The sequence below is a fragment of the Vidua chalybeata genome, chromosome 13 (assembly GCF_026979565.1).
Source record: "Vidua chalybeata isolate OUT-0048 chromosome 13, bVidCha1 merged haplotype, whole genome shotgun sequence".
NCBI lineage: Eukaryota > Metazoa > Chordata > Aves > Passeriformes > Viduidae > Vidua > Vidua chalybeata.
Genome location: NC_071542.1, coordinates 17,608,236 through 17,623,624, shown reverse-complemented (window position 1 = coordinate 17,623,624; position 15,389 = coordinate 17,608,236). Strand labels below are relative to the sequence as shown.

Below are 15,389 nucleotides of genomic sequence, written 5' to 3'. Positions count from 1 at the left end.
TGAGGGACAGAAATGTAACTCATGGCTGTTAATAGGCTCAGCACATTAATGACCTAATTGCCTCCTGTCTGCTTTGGATTAACTTTTGTGCACAAGGAGTTTAGAAACGAAAAAGTTAATCCTGTCTGACACACAAAAGGTTCATTTCTAATAAAACTGTGTGGAAGTGACTATCTAGGGGTGTGCTTCCAGAATTTCTCCTGGGAAAAGGTCTCTTTACAGTGATGCTCACCAACATGGACTGATCAGATTTGTACTAGAGGTTATTTTCCAGTGGCTTAAAATTTGGCTCACCCAGGCTAAGACTTGGCAGGAAAGGTTGGAGGTTGTAAATACATGGGGATATTTCTATGCCAGACATCTTAAATACAAACCCTCTATTGTAGAATGACACAGACAGAAGAAGACAGGTCTGTGTAAATACAGTGTAAAATGAGTATTTTTCAAGGGCACAGAACTGCCATGTTTGGGCATTTTTCAGTCCTTTACAGCTGTTCTTGTATTTTCTAAATACACAAGAACCACCTCTATATGTATTTTCTTCTTAAAATTCTGTAATTCAGAGGTAGCTGGTATAATCTGGGGTTATTTGGGAATCAAAGTACAGCTGAATTTTTAATGCTAATTATTGATCATGTCATAAGAATTTAAACAGGGCTAAATTGCTCAATGGCACATTTCCTGTGATATATGAATTTAATAACTTGTGAAACAAAGGTCCTCGGTGATGTAATGTGTGAGTATTTGGAGGAGGAGCAGGAAAGCACTTCAAGAAAGCAAAATGAATTTAATTAGGAAGTGCTGCTGGGGGGACAGAGAGCACAGCTTTCCAAGGGCAATGCCCTTGTGTTCTACCCAGAGATGTGGTGCTCTCCCTGCAGACCCCAGCCTTGGGAGAGGGAAAGTGGCCTGGTGCCAGGTAATACCATCAGGCTGGTTTGATAAGGGGTGGTTAAAATCTCTAAAACAACTCCTTTAGTCTGAGTGGTGTTACATGTCCTGCAGCACTCAAAATTATTTTTAGGTTTGCAGGAGAACTTTGTTGGAGCCAAATTTCTCCTGGAATAATCTGTATAAGAGGATTAATCTGGCTGTAGTCAAGAATGGGAAAGTACTTAAGGTTTTGCATGACTGGATCCTTGAGATTTTAACCTGAAAGTGTCTACTAATGGGTTAAAAAAAATCCCAGAGCTGATGTTTTGATTCCTTTGTTTGAATTCCAGAGTGTTCCAGCAGCAAAGGAGGGATCCCATCACCATGGGCCAGGTGCTATTGTTAGTTATATGATACGTGGATATGTTTTAGTTTTATCACCTGTCATCCAGCAAGAGAGAGAGAGAGTTCAAGTCACAATGCACATTTCTGCTCAGGCATGAACATGAGCCCCTGTGAGGCAAACAGAAAACCTATTAAAAGGTTTCCAGGTGCACATGCAACGAGGGGGAAGGAAGGGAAGGTTGGGTTTCACTTGCTCTGAGCAGGGAGTCCTGAGGAACATGGGAAATAGCTTCACACCAGTGTTGTGAAACACTTCTCATCTCTGGACAGTGGGCAGCATCTGCACAAACCTCCTGTCACGCCCTGCTCTCATTTTAAACACCAGCTCTGACAGCTTTCTTGTCAAAGGTCCTGGAGAAGTGTTTTTGCTATGGAGAGAGTGGAGTCAAAGGGAGTTTTGTTGGCAGGTTTTAATACATACAAGTAAGAATTTCTCTGCAGAAGAGCCAGGCAGGAGAGAAAGATCTCTTTTAAGGCATCATACATGATTTTTGCAGTGCCCAACCCCTGAGATAGAGCTTCCTTCATTGCCTTCTCTCTGTGAGCTTGTGACATACAGTAAAGCTGTTTCCATGTCACAATATCCACCACAGCCTCAGCTGCAGTAAATGGATTATTTTTTTAACTATCGTGGAATAAGAGTAGTTTAACTATTTACTGAGATTTTGACACATATTTTGCATGTTTTCTTTGCCATCAAAGTCTGTGAAAGGGAAAAAAAATCAGTTTTTCTTGATTTTGAGAAAATATCAATGTTCAAGACAGAATCAAACCATGTTGTGAAAGCATAGGAATCTCCTCTAACCATGTCATAAAACTTTCCATTTCTTTGGGAAAAGTAAGTTCTGTTACAACTTCTCCAAAAGTCTCCAGTGATGTATTAAAGTCTCCTTACATAGGAAGGATTTGATATAAAATACAGTCCAGGAGCATAAGAGAGAGCAGCTTGTCTTTGGACAGAAGGTTGTTATTTCATGTTTATGATATAGGCCTCATAAATTACTCTTAAATGTGGGTTTGCATTAAACCCTTTTGTCAGTTTAAATGAATCTGTTTTCCTTTAATGCAACTGTGCTGCACACACAGTGAAATAACAGGAAGGTCAGTATTTTAATTCACAAAATAACATGTTGCTTCTCTGCATAGTTACTTTGCAACCTGTTTTAACAATTTATCAAAGCTGGTAATAATTTAAGTAAGTGCTGGTGTACAGGTATCAAATGTAGGGAATGCTTTCCCTGAACAGGTATAAATCTCAAACACATGTTACTGCTACGTTGCATTTCCCCATCTTTAATCATTGTCTCTTAGCTGTGTTTTCTCTGCAGGTTTGACTTGGCCTGAAAGAGCAGTTGTTATGGCCAAAAACGTGCACTAAAAATAGAGAGATGTAATGCAACCTGTATTAGTCCATATTAGGAAGCAGCTGTTGGAGAATTAAAGCAGGATTTCAACAATGAGCTCCACAGAAGATGTAATGTGATTAAGTGTTTGCAAGCACAGAAGGATTCCCTGTATCAGGAACTCAGTGCTTTGCCCATGGGAGTGTGTCTCACTTCTGTGGATAAATCCCTTGGTTTTTCCAGGTCCCTTCTCTTCCTGACGGGGAGTCTGGGTTTTCCCTGCAAGCCTGTGATTGTCTCCTCATGGCTGAGAAACAGCAGCCTCCTGCAGCAGTCTGACATTCAGAGGTGTCCTATGCCATCACATGTGGCAAGTGAGGCTTTCCTGCAGGTCTGTTCTGGATGATTCCCTCAGTGTGGATCATGAGGAGTGTGGGTGACTCCAGGTTCTTCTCCCTCTGCTGTCAAGGTGAAAAAGAGACACAAAAAGGAAATGTAAATATACATAGTGGATGGATTTCTTCCCCTTCCAGGGCAGCTGTGCTGCTCCTTTGCTTGGTTCCTGATAAAGATGAGTGCTGGTTTCCATTGGAGCCCAGTGAAATCCAGCCTGGCAGGTGGTGATGAGCTCCACTGTCAGTGTCCACTGTCCTTGTCTCAGGAAGTTCATGGATATTCCATGGTCATCTATTCATGATCATATTTCATTCTGGCTAGAAAAGCAGAGAGATGGTTCCTGGACTAAGGTAGATTGCTCATCTTTTAGGTGTCTTTGCTTCTTCCATGTTATCACTGTCCATAGCTCAAGCCATGCTCACTGCGCCTGCTCCTGTACCACTAAATTGTCTTATCTGCCAAGAGTCCTTGTTTTTGCCACCAGGAAAGTGTCCTTTCCATGGGAGATGGGTGTGCATAATCCAGGGGGTGGGAATCTTTGAATCCTGGTGACAAATTGAACCGTTGAGCAGAGATCACAGTGCTTATCCTGACCTGCCATTAAAACAAAGTCCTGGTGAGTTGTGTTGATGACTGAGTTTGTTTTGCAGAATAATAAGGTTTTAACTGATGTGTCCAAGCCACAGACTAACTTGGATAACAATCCTTGCAGTAAAATCTGTGGTGTTTTGAGATGCAGCTTAGAGTTCATGACTTCTGTCTCAAGTTCTTGTTTGCTGCTTTGCCAGAGAAATAGTCATGAACTTGTGATTTGGTATGAAAGTGACTGTTTGGGAGAAAAAAAATAAACAAAAAAACCCCAAAGCAAAACAAAACCGTTTTTGGAAGGTGAATTAGGGAATAACGGATCATTCTGCTCTGCAATCATTTTTCCTAGCAGTTGATGCCTGATTTTGTCTGCCATTCCAGTAAGAGAGAAATTGGAGATGCAGTTTTCTGGGACAGAGCATTAAAAATGAGTGGACAGCTCTCAATCTGTAATCAGCTGTTCTTTCAATAAGCAACTATTGGTAATTCCTGAATTTCAGGCAATCTACTGGCATCAGCTGGCAGTGGTAAATCTGAAATTCCAAGCTTTTGGTGGAGATATTACAGGTCAGGGCACAGAGATACTTCTTGTGCTGCATCCTGGCAGAGACAAAGGGGCTCCATGTCTCCATGTCTGGGATTAATCACCTTTGGAGAGGTGCTTCTATCCTGCTGGTGGCACCAGGGACATTTTGTGGTATTCTGTCCCTCTGATAATTCAGCAGTGGCAGAAGAGTTTAGGTTGAGTAGTAAGAATACACCTCAAGGACTTCCTTACTTTAATTTCTAGGCTTGGTTTGTGTGCAGGATCTCCCTTTTCTTTCTGTTTTGCTTTGGAGAGGTGATGATTTTTACTTTTAGGTGAAGCTAATAAAACCTGCTTAATGTGAGTACCAGTCAGAGTTTCTCTGGAAACTCCTGGGGCTAAGGGAGGATTAATTTTAGCTGTTTGCCCCACTTGGATGCCCTCTCTTCCTTTTTATGCTACTGAAATAACAGGACATGGTAAAACAGAGCTTGCCCTCCATCGAGGCTATGGGGAGATGTTAAAGGGGTTGTGGGAGGAGGGAAGGGAGCAAAGGGCTCCTGAGGAAGAGCTGGAGAGGGTTTTTAAGGCAGCAATAGAAAAGAGCTTCTAAGGAGAAATCTGGCCTTGCAGAAAGGATTCTGCAGTTTAACTTTTATTTGTGGCTTTTGTTGAATGGCATCCAGAAACTGTCAGTGGCTTTAACAAGAATGAGGTAGCTAAAATTACAAAGGGAAAGATTAGGCAGGAAAAAATAGTGGAAGGCTGTAGGAGATGATGTTGCTTTCAGATGAGTCTGGGAAATACAGTTGGAAGGGAGGTAGGAGGAACAGGAAAGGACTCTGCACTTACAGCAAGAATCTGCCAAAAGCCAGACAGTGCTAGACAGTGCTTTTGGTGTGTAATAGGAAAAGGTCATTTGGGGCGGTTGCTCTGGAATTGCACATCTGTTGAGTTGCCATAAAAAGCACTGAACGTCAGGAGTTTTCTACAGAGGCCTCAGAAGAGCCTTGTTGTGCTTCTGATCACAGTGGGGACTCTGCTTCTTCCCATTCTGAGGGAGACTTCAAAGACTGCAGGACGTGGTGTGGATCGTGTGGCTTTGAAGGTGGAGAGCCAGGGAAGGGTAAATGAAAGTCACCTAATGAACTTGTGCAGTGTCACAGCCATTTATTGCTGAGGATATGGGGGTGTTTCACCCTTCTCCTTTCACCTCACAATCCTGAATTTTGTGGAATTTTTGGCCCAATAGACTGTATAACACACTGTCAGAGTGACTGGCCAAAGAGTAATGTCCCCTGTACCCAGTCACCTGCAGCATGTACATGCTGTGTTGTAGATTGACTGTTTCAGCTCATATTTCATACTAAATTCTCTGACCTCTTAAGCGGGGAACACCTGACTCCTAAAATCATGTGCTGTGTGCTCCCTGCAATGTAAACTTCTCTGACAGCTCCTGCCCATGGTTTATGGCCTCTTATGCCTTCACACTAACACTCGACATCTGCACCACAAAATTCGTAACATCAGTTTGTTCAAATAAAGAATCCACCAAGCATTTAATCCTTGTTTTAATGGCTGATGTTTATTTTAGTTTGGGGTTTCATGTACTCATGGAGGGATTCTCTGCCTATGGTTCATAAATCTTGCAGGGCAGGAGTGAGATTTCTCTGTGCTGGCTTGTTTCTGAAGTGAGGCTTTAGAGAAGAGGCATTTTTATTTTTTGGATACCTCCATAAAACTGTCTCGCTTTCAGGTATGAGCTGCAAATGCACTTAATGAGAACTTTTCCTGCTGGTTTTGGATCTTTCTCTTCATCAAACGTCTGTGATACAGGACATGTGCATTTCCTTTCCCTTTGTTGTGGTACATCCATGCAAATACCTTGTTTTCTCCACGTGCTTGATTATTCCGGAAAATTATTTGCATTTGTGGTAGGCAGGAGGATGTAAAGAGAGACCACTGCGAAAGTAGACAGAAAGGATAAAATAATTTTCCCTATGGAGGAGCTACAAACTTGAAAAACCTCTCCTTTTTTAAGTAGCTGGTGTTGATGTGCCTGTTCTGGAGGGTTCAGCAGTGACCTCCTGAGCTCTTTGTGGGCTCCCTCGAGTCCTGTTGCCTGTTTTAAGTGCAGGTAAATTCACACTTGGACAGTGTGAATGTGAGGGTAAGAGCAGGAGCCTGGGTTCTCCCTGTCAGGTCACTCTGGCTGTGTTTCCAGGCAGCCTGTGGGGTGCTGGTTTTCCACACACATCCTCTAATCCCAAGCCCTCTATGGAAAGCAGCCAGTCCTCAGGAGGAGAGGGGGCCAGAGGCTGTGTGTGAACCAAGGCTGCCCAGCCCTCTGCCAGGAGCCCCTTTAGGCTGCTGCTCTCCAGAAGTCACACCTTGCAGAGTTTTGTTCAGCTGCAAAGAGGTGCCAATTCCTTCCTGCCTCTGGAGGAGAGACCACACTGGCAAATGACCATGGCATGGCCTCTTCTCCCCAGAGTGCAAGCTCCAGTCCAGCAGAGCGAGTTCCTCCTGTGACACAAATGTCTTCTTTCCCACCAAAAAGGAGATTTTAAAGGGAAACCCCAGAGAACTCAATTTTTTCCCTTCCACTTAAACTTTTTTACACAGCTGATTCAATGCTAGGCTGAGACTTAACTGAATCTAGGCTTAGCCCCCCAATAAGAGCAACTTCTCTATAGGTATGAGATTTATACCACCTGGAAACATTTATTAGGGGATTGCCAAAACAAGAATTTGATGGGGAAATGCTGCTGTCTTTAGGAAGGTTCTGGTGGATAGCAGCAATATCCAAAATGTCAGTGGTTTTACTGAAATAATTATTTTTTCTTTGATTTCTCCTTGATATTTAAATTAGACTGTTGAGTACCTGTAGCTAAAGGTGTGCTGCTGTGCAGAGGGAGGGATGGGAAATGAATGGAATGAAAGAAATGAAATAACACACAAACATGTGAGCTGTTCCACAGGACTTTGAAGTCATCTCGCATCTCATAGTTGGCAAATCAAAGGTGCATTCAGCTCTCCTTCTTTCTTGTATAATCAATCTTTTAAATTTTATTTATTTTATTTTTATTATAGAGCTTCTCTGCTTGGGGCAGCTTTGCCATGATTGTGCACTTTTTCTGTAGCTGTCCTGCAGCCCATGTGAAAACAGGCCTTGAAACTTGGTTATTTTCATCTTTGCTGCTGGCATGTAGCTTCCATAATTTATGATCACCCCCATTTTAATTTTTTTTTCTTGTCCATAGACTCCTGTCTGTCTCTTTCAACCCAGGGGGATATTTCCAAACTCTCTTAAAAAAGAAAAAATCAAATTTCATGGTTGTTTTCCCGGTTTAAAATATGTACCAAGTGTTGACAGTTGATGCCTTAGGCAGAAAAGCACGTGCAGAATTGTGCTGGATGAATGTGAGGAAACCAGGAATGAGGAGGTGGGATGGATGTGGTGAAATGTGCATATTGACAAGGCAGAAAATGCATGAATGGGTGAAGGCAGGGAGTCCATTTCAGGTGGGCTTTGGGAGGCTTGGAGTTTGTCACCCTGAATGCAGAAGGGTCAGTCAGGGAAAACTGATGATCTGGGAAAGAAGGGGAAATTCAAGCTGAATTATGTCAGGGAGCTGGTAAAAAGGCTGTGGAAAATCAGGATCAGTGAACACCAGCTCAGCTCTGGCTGCTGCTTTGCTCAGAGAGGGTCTCAGGTTAAATCTATAGAAAATTAAAAAGTGATTCTCTGCTCTGGGGAATGAGCAGCATGTGTTGTATGACATAAGAGGGATTTGTCTGATCATCCATTAGGCTCTGTCCCATGTCAGTTTTGCTCTGAATGTTGTGTTTGTGCTGTTTCAGGACTTATGTTTTCTGTTCCCTTTTCCACAGGAAAAAAAATCAATAGTAATAGCAGTGTCAGTATCCATAGTCTATCACAGGCTGAACAGTAGGCAGAGACAATTTCAGTGAATCTCAGAAGTCTGTTTTTATTGCAAGAATAAATTTGTTTTAATTGCTTCATTTGCTTCTTTACTTTTACAATTGAAAGCACGAACACAGTTTTGTGGCTGCAGTGAAGTGAGCAGGTTTGAATTCATATCTGAACTTAATTTCTCCTTTGGTCATGCCTCAGCTGCTTTGCACATCTGCCTGTGAAATGCAGTTCACCTTTCAGCTTAGAGGAAGACAAATTATTAATACATCAGTCCTTTAGTTGGGAGGAAGGGAGGTTTAACTTATCTGTAACATTTTTATTTGAATTAGTTAATTTTTTCTTTTTTGCTGAACTTATGATTTTTCCCCATCCTCTTCCCTCCTTTCACATCATCTGCTGCTCTCTGCACCCAGGGGCACAAATGTACCTGCAATGCAACCTCTTCTTTAACCAGCCAAGAACACTTTAACAGTTGTTACAGCCTGAATATGCACGAGAATGTTTGTTGAAAAGGCTGGGAGTGTTTTATTTTGATCTGCCAGCCTCAAGAGGCATTTTGACCTTTCAGAAAAGAAGAGACAGAAGAAAGTGAAGTCCACGAGCGACTGGCGGGAGCGGAGGAACGCGATTCGCCTCACCAGCGAGTACACGGTGGAGACGCTGGTGGTGGCAGATGCTGACATGGTGCAGTACCACGGAGCAGAGGCTGCCCAAAGGTTCATCCTCACTGTTATGAATATGGTGAGTAGGCACTTTACTCTCAAAAGAGCAAACAAGAGTAAGCAGGACGTATCCAGGGTAGGATAAAGCTGACTTGACGGCAGAAATCAAGAATTGTTTTGACTTTTGGGTACGAGAAAAGGTTTTGGTTTTCCTGTGTTATGTGCCTCTTCTCCAGTTGTGTTGTTCCTGGTATTTGCCACGATAAAAACCCATTTTTCAAAACTGAAAATGCAAGTTTTCACTCAGGAAATAGTGGTTCAGGAGTGGTGTTTTCTACTAGGCTTTTGGTGTTGCTGTGGTTTACCTGGAGGAGGGTCTTGTCTTACATGTTTCTTGGGTTCCTAAAGATTCCTGTGGCACACCTGTTTCACAAGAGATACAGGTCATTGTTATAGGCAGTTAAAGCCAGCAGTCATAATGATTTCCAGCAGAAGACCTGGCTTTAAGTCCAGAATGATTTTTATCTCTGATTTTTTGCACAATTAAAATGGCTGCTTCCCTTGATGTAGAAAATGTGGCCAAACTGCTGGCTGATCCCATTCTTTTCTACCCTGGGCTGCATGAAGTGGTGCTGATCATACCTATGAGTAGTTGATGGAGTTGGGCTTGAAAATCATTGTAGAAATCCTAGGGATATATTTTGGGAATGAGGGGAACCTTTGGAAATTGCAAGCTCATGGGAAGTGTGGGTTTTAATTTGTGAGCTGTCCCTGTAGTGGGGCCTTCTGGCTCAGCTGATAAGGGAACACAAAGCCTCCCACAGGGAATGCTCACTCAGTGTTGGCAGTGCCAGTAAGGAGGTAATGGCTAAATTGGATATGGACATGGAAAACTCTGCTCAGAGGCTGCAGGAGTCCTTGCAGAGGCATTTGCACAAGAAAGTCTTGGAGGAAGCTCATATTCTTTTGCCCATGCTATTGTAATATCCAGGAACAGCTCATTCTCCTCACTGTGCCTCTGCTGGTGTTTATGAGCAGCAAATTGGCTTGGGAAAAAATAACAGTCCTGAACAGTAATTGCCTGGTCATGCTTCCCAGTGAAGAGATGGATGCTCAGCATAAACCACCTATGGAGCAGCAGCTTTTTAAGAGGTCTTGTGTTCCTTCATCAAGCACTGGTGTGAGGGAGCCCTCCTGGAGGCTGATTGAGTAGGGAGTTTGATTTGTCTTTTCCATTAATGAGCTGCTTTTCTGTGTCCCTTCCTCTACCTTTTATTTTGCCTCCCAGTGTGCTCTGACAGTTGTCACTCGATGGGGCTCCACTGTGGCTCTGCAGTTACTTTTGATAATCCTCATGCCAGCAGGTCAATGATTTCGTTGTGGCCTTTGGGGATGTCTGTGTTGTGCAGCTTTTTCAGCCGGTGAAGATTGTTAGGGATGAACAGACTGATGGACCAAGTTTTAAACAAAAGATGGCTGTGGGTCTTTGAATCCAGTTGTCTGTCCAGGCTGAGGTACTGCAGAACATCTCAGCAACATCAGCTTGCCAGGTGTGAATAAATAAATCTGTGTGGGGAGGTGCTCATAGATGGGCTGGGTTCCCTAAACCCATTTATTAAACAAATATTGAAGGTTGGTTTCCAATGGATTAGGCTGATGGGCTTTTAAGCTGGGTTGTGATGCTGTAGGGTGAGCTCACTCCTTTATTAGACACCAGAGAGAGCACATGGAAGAGGACTCTTGGATGAGGAACACGTTCATGTGACATCTCCTCAGGTGCAAGCTCCAGCTGAAATGCTTCCCACTGTTAAGTCATTGCTCCTGGGGGCTCACTGGTGTGAGTTCTTCTGATGTCTGATAGGATCTGAATTCATGTTTCAGCTCTTCAGCCTTCAGAGGGGCAATGGGAGGGTCTCTCCCTTGGCCATCTACATTCCCACGCTCTTAGGAACATTTTTTAGGAAACTGCTTGAGACTGACTGGCAAGACCAAATGACAGTGAGGAAATAAGGATAGGCAAACACATAGATGGCATCACTGCATAAATCCTTTATTCTGTGGTGATAAAACCAGGTGGAATTCAAGGAAATCAAAGGAGATTTCAATGTTACATTTGTGTAATGAAAGCTGACCTTCATCCCAGGAAAAGAAGCTGAAGGGTAATTCAGGAAAATGTATTTCAGAGAGATAATCATGTGGTTTGGGGAGGCTTTAAGCCAAGCTCTTGACTGCTTCTATCTTTGTTTCTTGCCTCCCTGTCAGCCTTGGGTGGCTGTTAGCTGGGGGACAGGATTTGCCCCATGATATTAGGCAGTGCTTATTCAGCTATACTGCAGGATGGCAGGCTGCCTCTAAAAGAAACCAGAATGTTAATTTTGGCTTGGCTGCTTGCATTTAAGCAAATAGAACATTACTGGTCAGGGGTATATTAACTTAACTCCTCTCTGTAAGCCATTACGTTTACTGTCAAACCACAAAACAAGCATTAAGAGGTCTTATTAAAGCATTTTATATTTATAGACATTTTAAATAAAGTGATCTGCCTTAAAGTATTTAATATCTATTTATGTTACAAGAATTTCTGAAGGGGGAGAAAGTCAGCATTACAAAATACGGGTTTATTGCTCCCTTGGTAAATGAGAATCTTAGAGAAAAAAAAAACCCACCACCCTTTTCTAGAATAACAGCTTAAAAGCACAGCAAACCCATTTTGGAACCCAGAAATAACAGGTAGCACTTCATGTAGCAAATGCTGTGTTTTTAATATTCTGTAGTTCTATGCCCCTGAATAGAGAATAGATTCACATTAAAAGTACTTGTTCTTTGTGAATGTCACTGTAGAGGTGCAGGCTCTTCCATTTACTAAACTAATGCTTGAAATTATAAGACAGGTTTTTCCAAGAACATGGAAGAATTTCCCTCTGAGGTGCACTGTAATGTATGAGTAGGAACAAGCAGGGCTCCAGGGATTTGAGTTGGCTTTCTTTAAGTCACCACTGCTAAAGAGAAATCTTTTCTTGTTTTCTGGCAAGGTGTTTGATTCAGCATGATTTTCCAAACAGGTGCTAAAGTTGTTGTCAAATGCCACCATGCACAGCTGCAGCCTTAGCAAGGCAGTGAGACTGTGTGCATGAGGAGTGGAAGAACATGGACAGGGAGAAATACCCGCAGAGCTGTGGGAATGCAAAACCACCTACTTAAATATAGGTGCTGATCTCTTCTTCTAAGTTAAACTCCCTTGTTACTGAGCTTTGTTGCAGTGTTTGCATTCCAGTTTTTGTCTCACCTTTGGCTTGAGAGCATCTCTTGTTCATGTCCTCCTTCTGTAGTCACCAGTGTTTAGAACTTCCTCTGAATTCCAAACTTGAGTGCCTTTGTGGTAAATCAAGCTTAAAAACATGCTTATTTTGCTCATTCATTCTGCTAGTCTATATCTGGCAACTAATTTCTCAGTGCATTTCATCCATGTGGAGCTGTGAGGGTGGATGTTCTGCTCTTGCAGGAGTTTCATGCTTTTGTTTGCTCTTGTGGTTGCTTTTCATCTGAAAGAAGTGACCAGTAAAGGAAAAAGGAGATTCTGGGAACTGCACTGGTCTCTGCTATGTCTGGGTTTCATGGTTTAGGCTTTCAGCTTTCTGGAGAGAATTGATTCAAATGGTTCTGGAGATAACTGGTTCAAGTGGTGATAAATGGGCATGAGACCCTTTGGAAAGTCCTGCCCATGGCTGTTGTGTTTCTGAGGATGAGGAGTGACTGTTTTCAGCCAGGCCCTGAGCAGGGAGTTGTGGACATTGGCTCCTTGCAGAGTGCAGAGCTGACTTTGCAAACCAAGTCCCACCCAGACTGACCCTCAGAACATTTGGAGACAGAGACGTCTGAATTTCTGAATTTCCAAGACCACAACACAGTCATTTAACAGCTGCTTTCTGTGGGTTTGAAAACCTAAAAAAAATGAGTTGGGTTTGGGTTGTTTTTTTTTTTTTTGTCCCCCAAGTGTATTTTTTTGGGTTTTGCAATAAATTACCACTGGGGCTTGGTTTGGAGCTTGCCTTTTTCTCTGAGAGTGCAGTGTGGAGGGAGAGTTTCTGCAGTGTGTGTCAGTTCTCCTGCAGCTGTTGCTAAGCCATGAGATTACTGTGGAAGCTCTTTGCAGCAGCATGCAGGAACTTGAAGTTAGCGATCTTTTGGATGTCATTAAGAGGGAAAATTCTTATGTTGTTCTTTAGGAATGATACTGTTTTATTCTCTGAAGCCTGATTTTACGCTCCACAGATTGTTTTTCATTTTGAATTTCCCCTGTGAGGGTTTTTTTTTTTTTTTATGTTAAAAGAGCAGATAAAATCATTTTTATCATGCTTGCATTGATGGATTTATATGTCTGTTCTCTTGGGGGCTGGCACATAAAGGCTCCAGAGCTGCCACTGATAATGAGCTCCCTTACCCTGGTCTGGAATTTTCATGATGGGAACAGGGACATAAGGGAAAAGGATCTGAGTGTTTCATCACTGTCTACAGATTTCTCTTTTTGCTCCAGCAGCCCCAGGAGAAGGAGTTATGTCAACTGTATCTTATAAAGAGCTATGAATATGTTCTTTTTCATAATGTTTAAAGGAGTAATTTGAAAGCTTGGCTGTAGGTGGGTGTTAGAAATCCTATAGCACTTCTCAAAACAAGAGAAAGACAACCTCAGTAACCTGACTAAGGCTTCTGCTGTCCAAACCTCATCCAGCAGCCAAGGCAATGAGAAGGCTCCTGCTTGAGTGCAGTGTTCAGGGAAGAAAAAAAGGGGGGAAAAAAGTCAATTTACCCTCAGGGTTGCTGTTCTAAACTCCAAAACATCTGAAACACACACGTCTCCCTCCCACCGTCCACCTGCAGAGGAAGCTCTTGAGAATTAAAAAAAAAAATAAAAATGATGTCGTTTAGTTCCTCTCTCAGACTCTCTCTCCTTATGTCTGTGTTTGCTTTGTGCATGCTGGGGCAGGCCTGCACAGCTTATGCCAAAACTGCATTTGTTCTGCCCCTTCCATGTCAGAGCTGTGAGGAGAAAGAAAGGCAGGAGGAATGCAAACAGAGGAGGATGGTCCAGCCTTCAAGCTTTCCTGTTTGCTTTGGGGCAGTAAAGCTCTGTCACAGAAATGCAGGTGAGGGGGGAGATGCCAGAGACAGGCTTTATTCTTCTTCTTGTTCTACTGCACTTCCCCTTCCCATTTTTTCTGTCTGTTCTGTATGGTTCTTTACCATATCTCCTGTTTCCAGAGCTCACCCTACTTCTGATAACTCCACAGAGAAGTCAATACACAAGTGTAGAAGTTCACCTGCAGCAGGGCACCCACAACACTTCAGTCACATTGACCATCCCTTTTCCCATCCCTTCCTTTCATCCCTGTGATCCAGAACCTCCATTTCTTTTCCATCCAAGCTGCTTTCTGCCACTTGTGGTGATGTCCTAAACAAGTAACCTTTGCATTTGGTTCCATGGCAGAGTTTCATGCAGCTGACACTTCTGTTCCCAGCTGCCTTATTTTATTAAAGGGTTCTAAACCACCCAAATATTTTTACTTTTCCCCTATTGAAGTAGTCACAGCAGCCTGAAGGGTGTGATGCAATTGCAGGCTTGAGGAAGGGTGGCCCATGGTGTTGGGAGTGGGCAGGGAGGTGTCTGTGAGTCAGTCTCTCTGTCTGTGCAGCAGGAAATCTTGAGAACATCTGCAGTGGGAAATCCCTTTCCTCATCCCTGGTCCCAGTTATCCCAGCCACCTCACTTGGCACATGCTGCTGGTGGACACTTGGATGTGGTGTGGAGCAGCTCGGACACGCCGAGTCTCTGGGGTTTGCTTTTCTTGTTGGCTGGGTGAGAAAGGCAGAAAGTTGTTGCTGCCATGATGGAATTCCATTCTTAGCAGGAAAGACCTGTGTATTTGAATTGTTTTATTTTAAATTCAGCTGGATTCTGGGATGATGCTTCCTTTGGGCACAGCCTACCTGGCACGGCCTGGTTTAAATCCAGTAGGGAATACCCTGAGCTGTATCAGGCTCATATTTTTTTAATCAAGTCATTTAAAAGTCTGTTTGCCTTCTCCATGGGATTCCTTCTAGCCTTAAAGCCCATGATCTGAGAGAAGTTTCACTCTGAAAGGACAGTGTGTGCGTGCAGCTGGCAGTTGGGCTGAGACTCAGAGCTGCTCTGTGCTGGACACAGATGGTCCCAGCCCTCACCACAGGGCACACCAGAGCCTGTCAGGAGAGCTGGGGGTGCCTCTGTGGAAACATCTTCAAAAGAGGGGAAAAAAGTGGGGAAACAATCCATGTGAGAACCCAGGTCCGAGCAGGAGGATGAGGAGCTCCAGGTGCTGGAGCAGAGGTTGGCCTCCAGCCTGTGGGGAGACCATGGTGGGGCAGGTGGCTGTTCCCAGCATTGTGCCCTGAGGAGAGGAGCCTGTGCTGGAGCAGATTCTCCTGATGGGAGCTGCAGCCTATGGAGAGGCTGGACAGGGAAACAGGGAAAAAGTGTGAGGAGGGAGCAGCAGAGAGAGCTGTTCCAGAGGACAGTCCCCATTCCCCATCCACCTGCATGGCTCTGGGTGAGGGGGAAGGAGTCAGGAATGCAGGAGTAAAGATGAGGTGAGGGGAAGGTGTTGTCTTAATCTTTTTTT

At 43.5% G+C, this 15,389-nt stretch overlaps 1 protein-coding gene across 1 annotated transcript in view; it reads left to right on the top strand.

Moving 5' to 3' along the window:
• Window positions 1–15,389, top strand: part of ADAMTS17 (ADAM metallopeptidase with thrombospondin type 1 motif 17) — a 157,300-nt gene that overhangs the window by 12,367 nt on the left and 129,544 nt on the right. Inside the window, exon 4 of the mRNA XM_053955030.1 lies at window positions 8,640–8,812. Coding sequence (XP_053811005.1) covers window positions 8,640–8,812 — 173 coding nt within the window. The remainder of the gene's footprint in view (window positions 1–8,639; window positions 8,813–15,389) is intronic.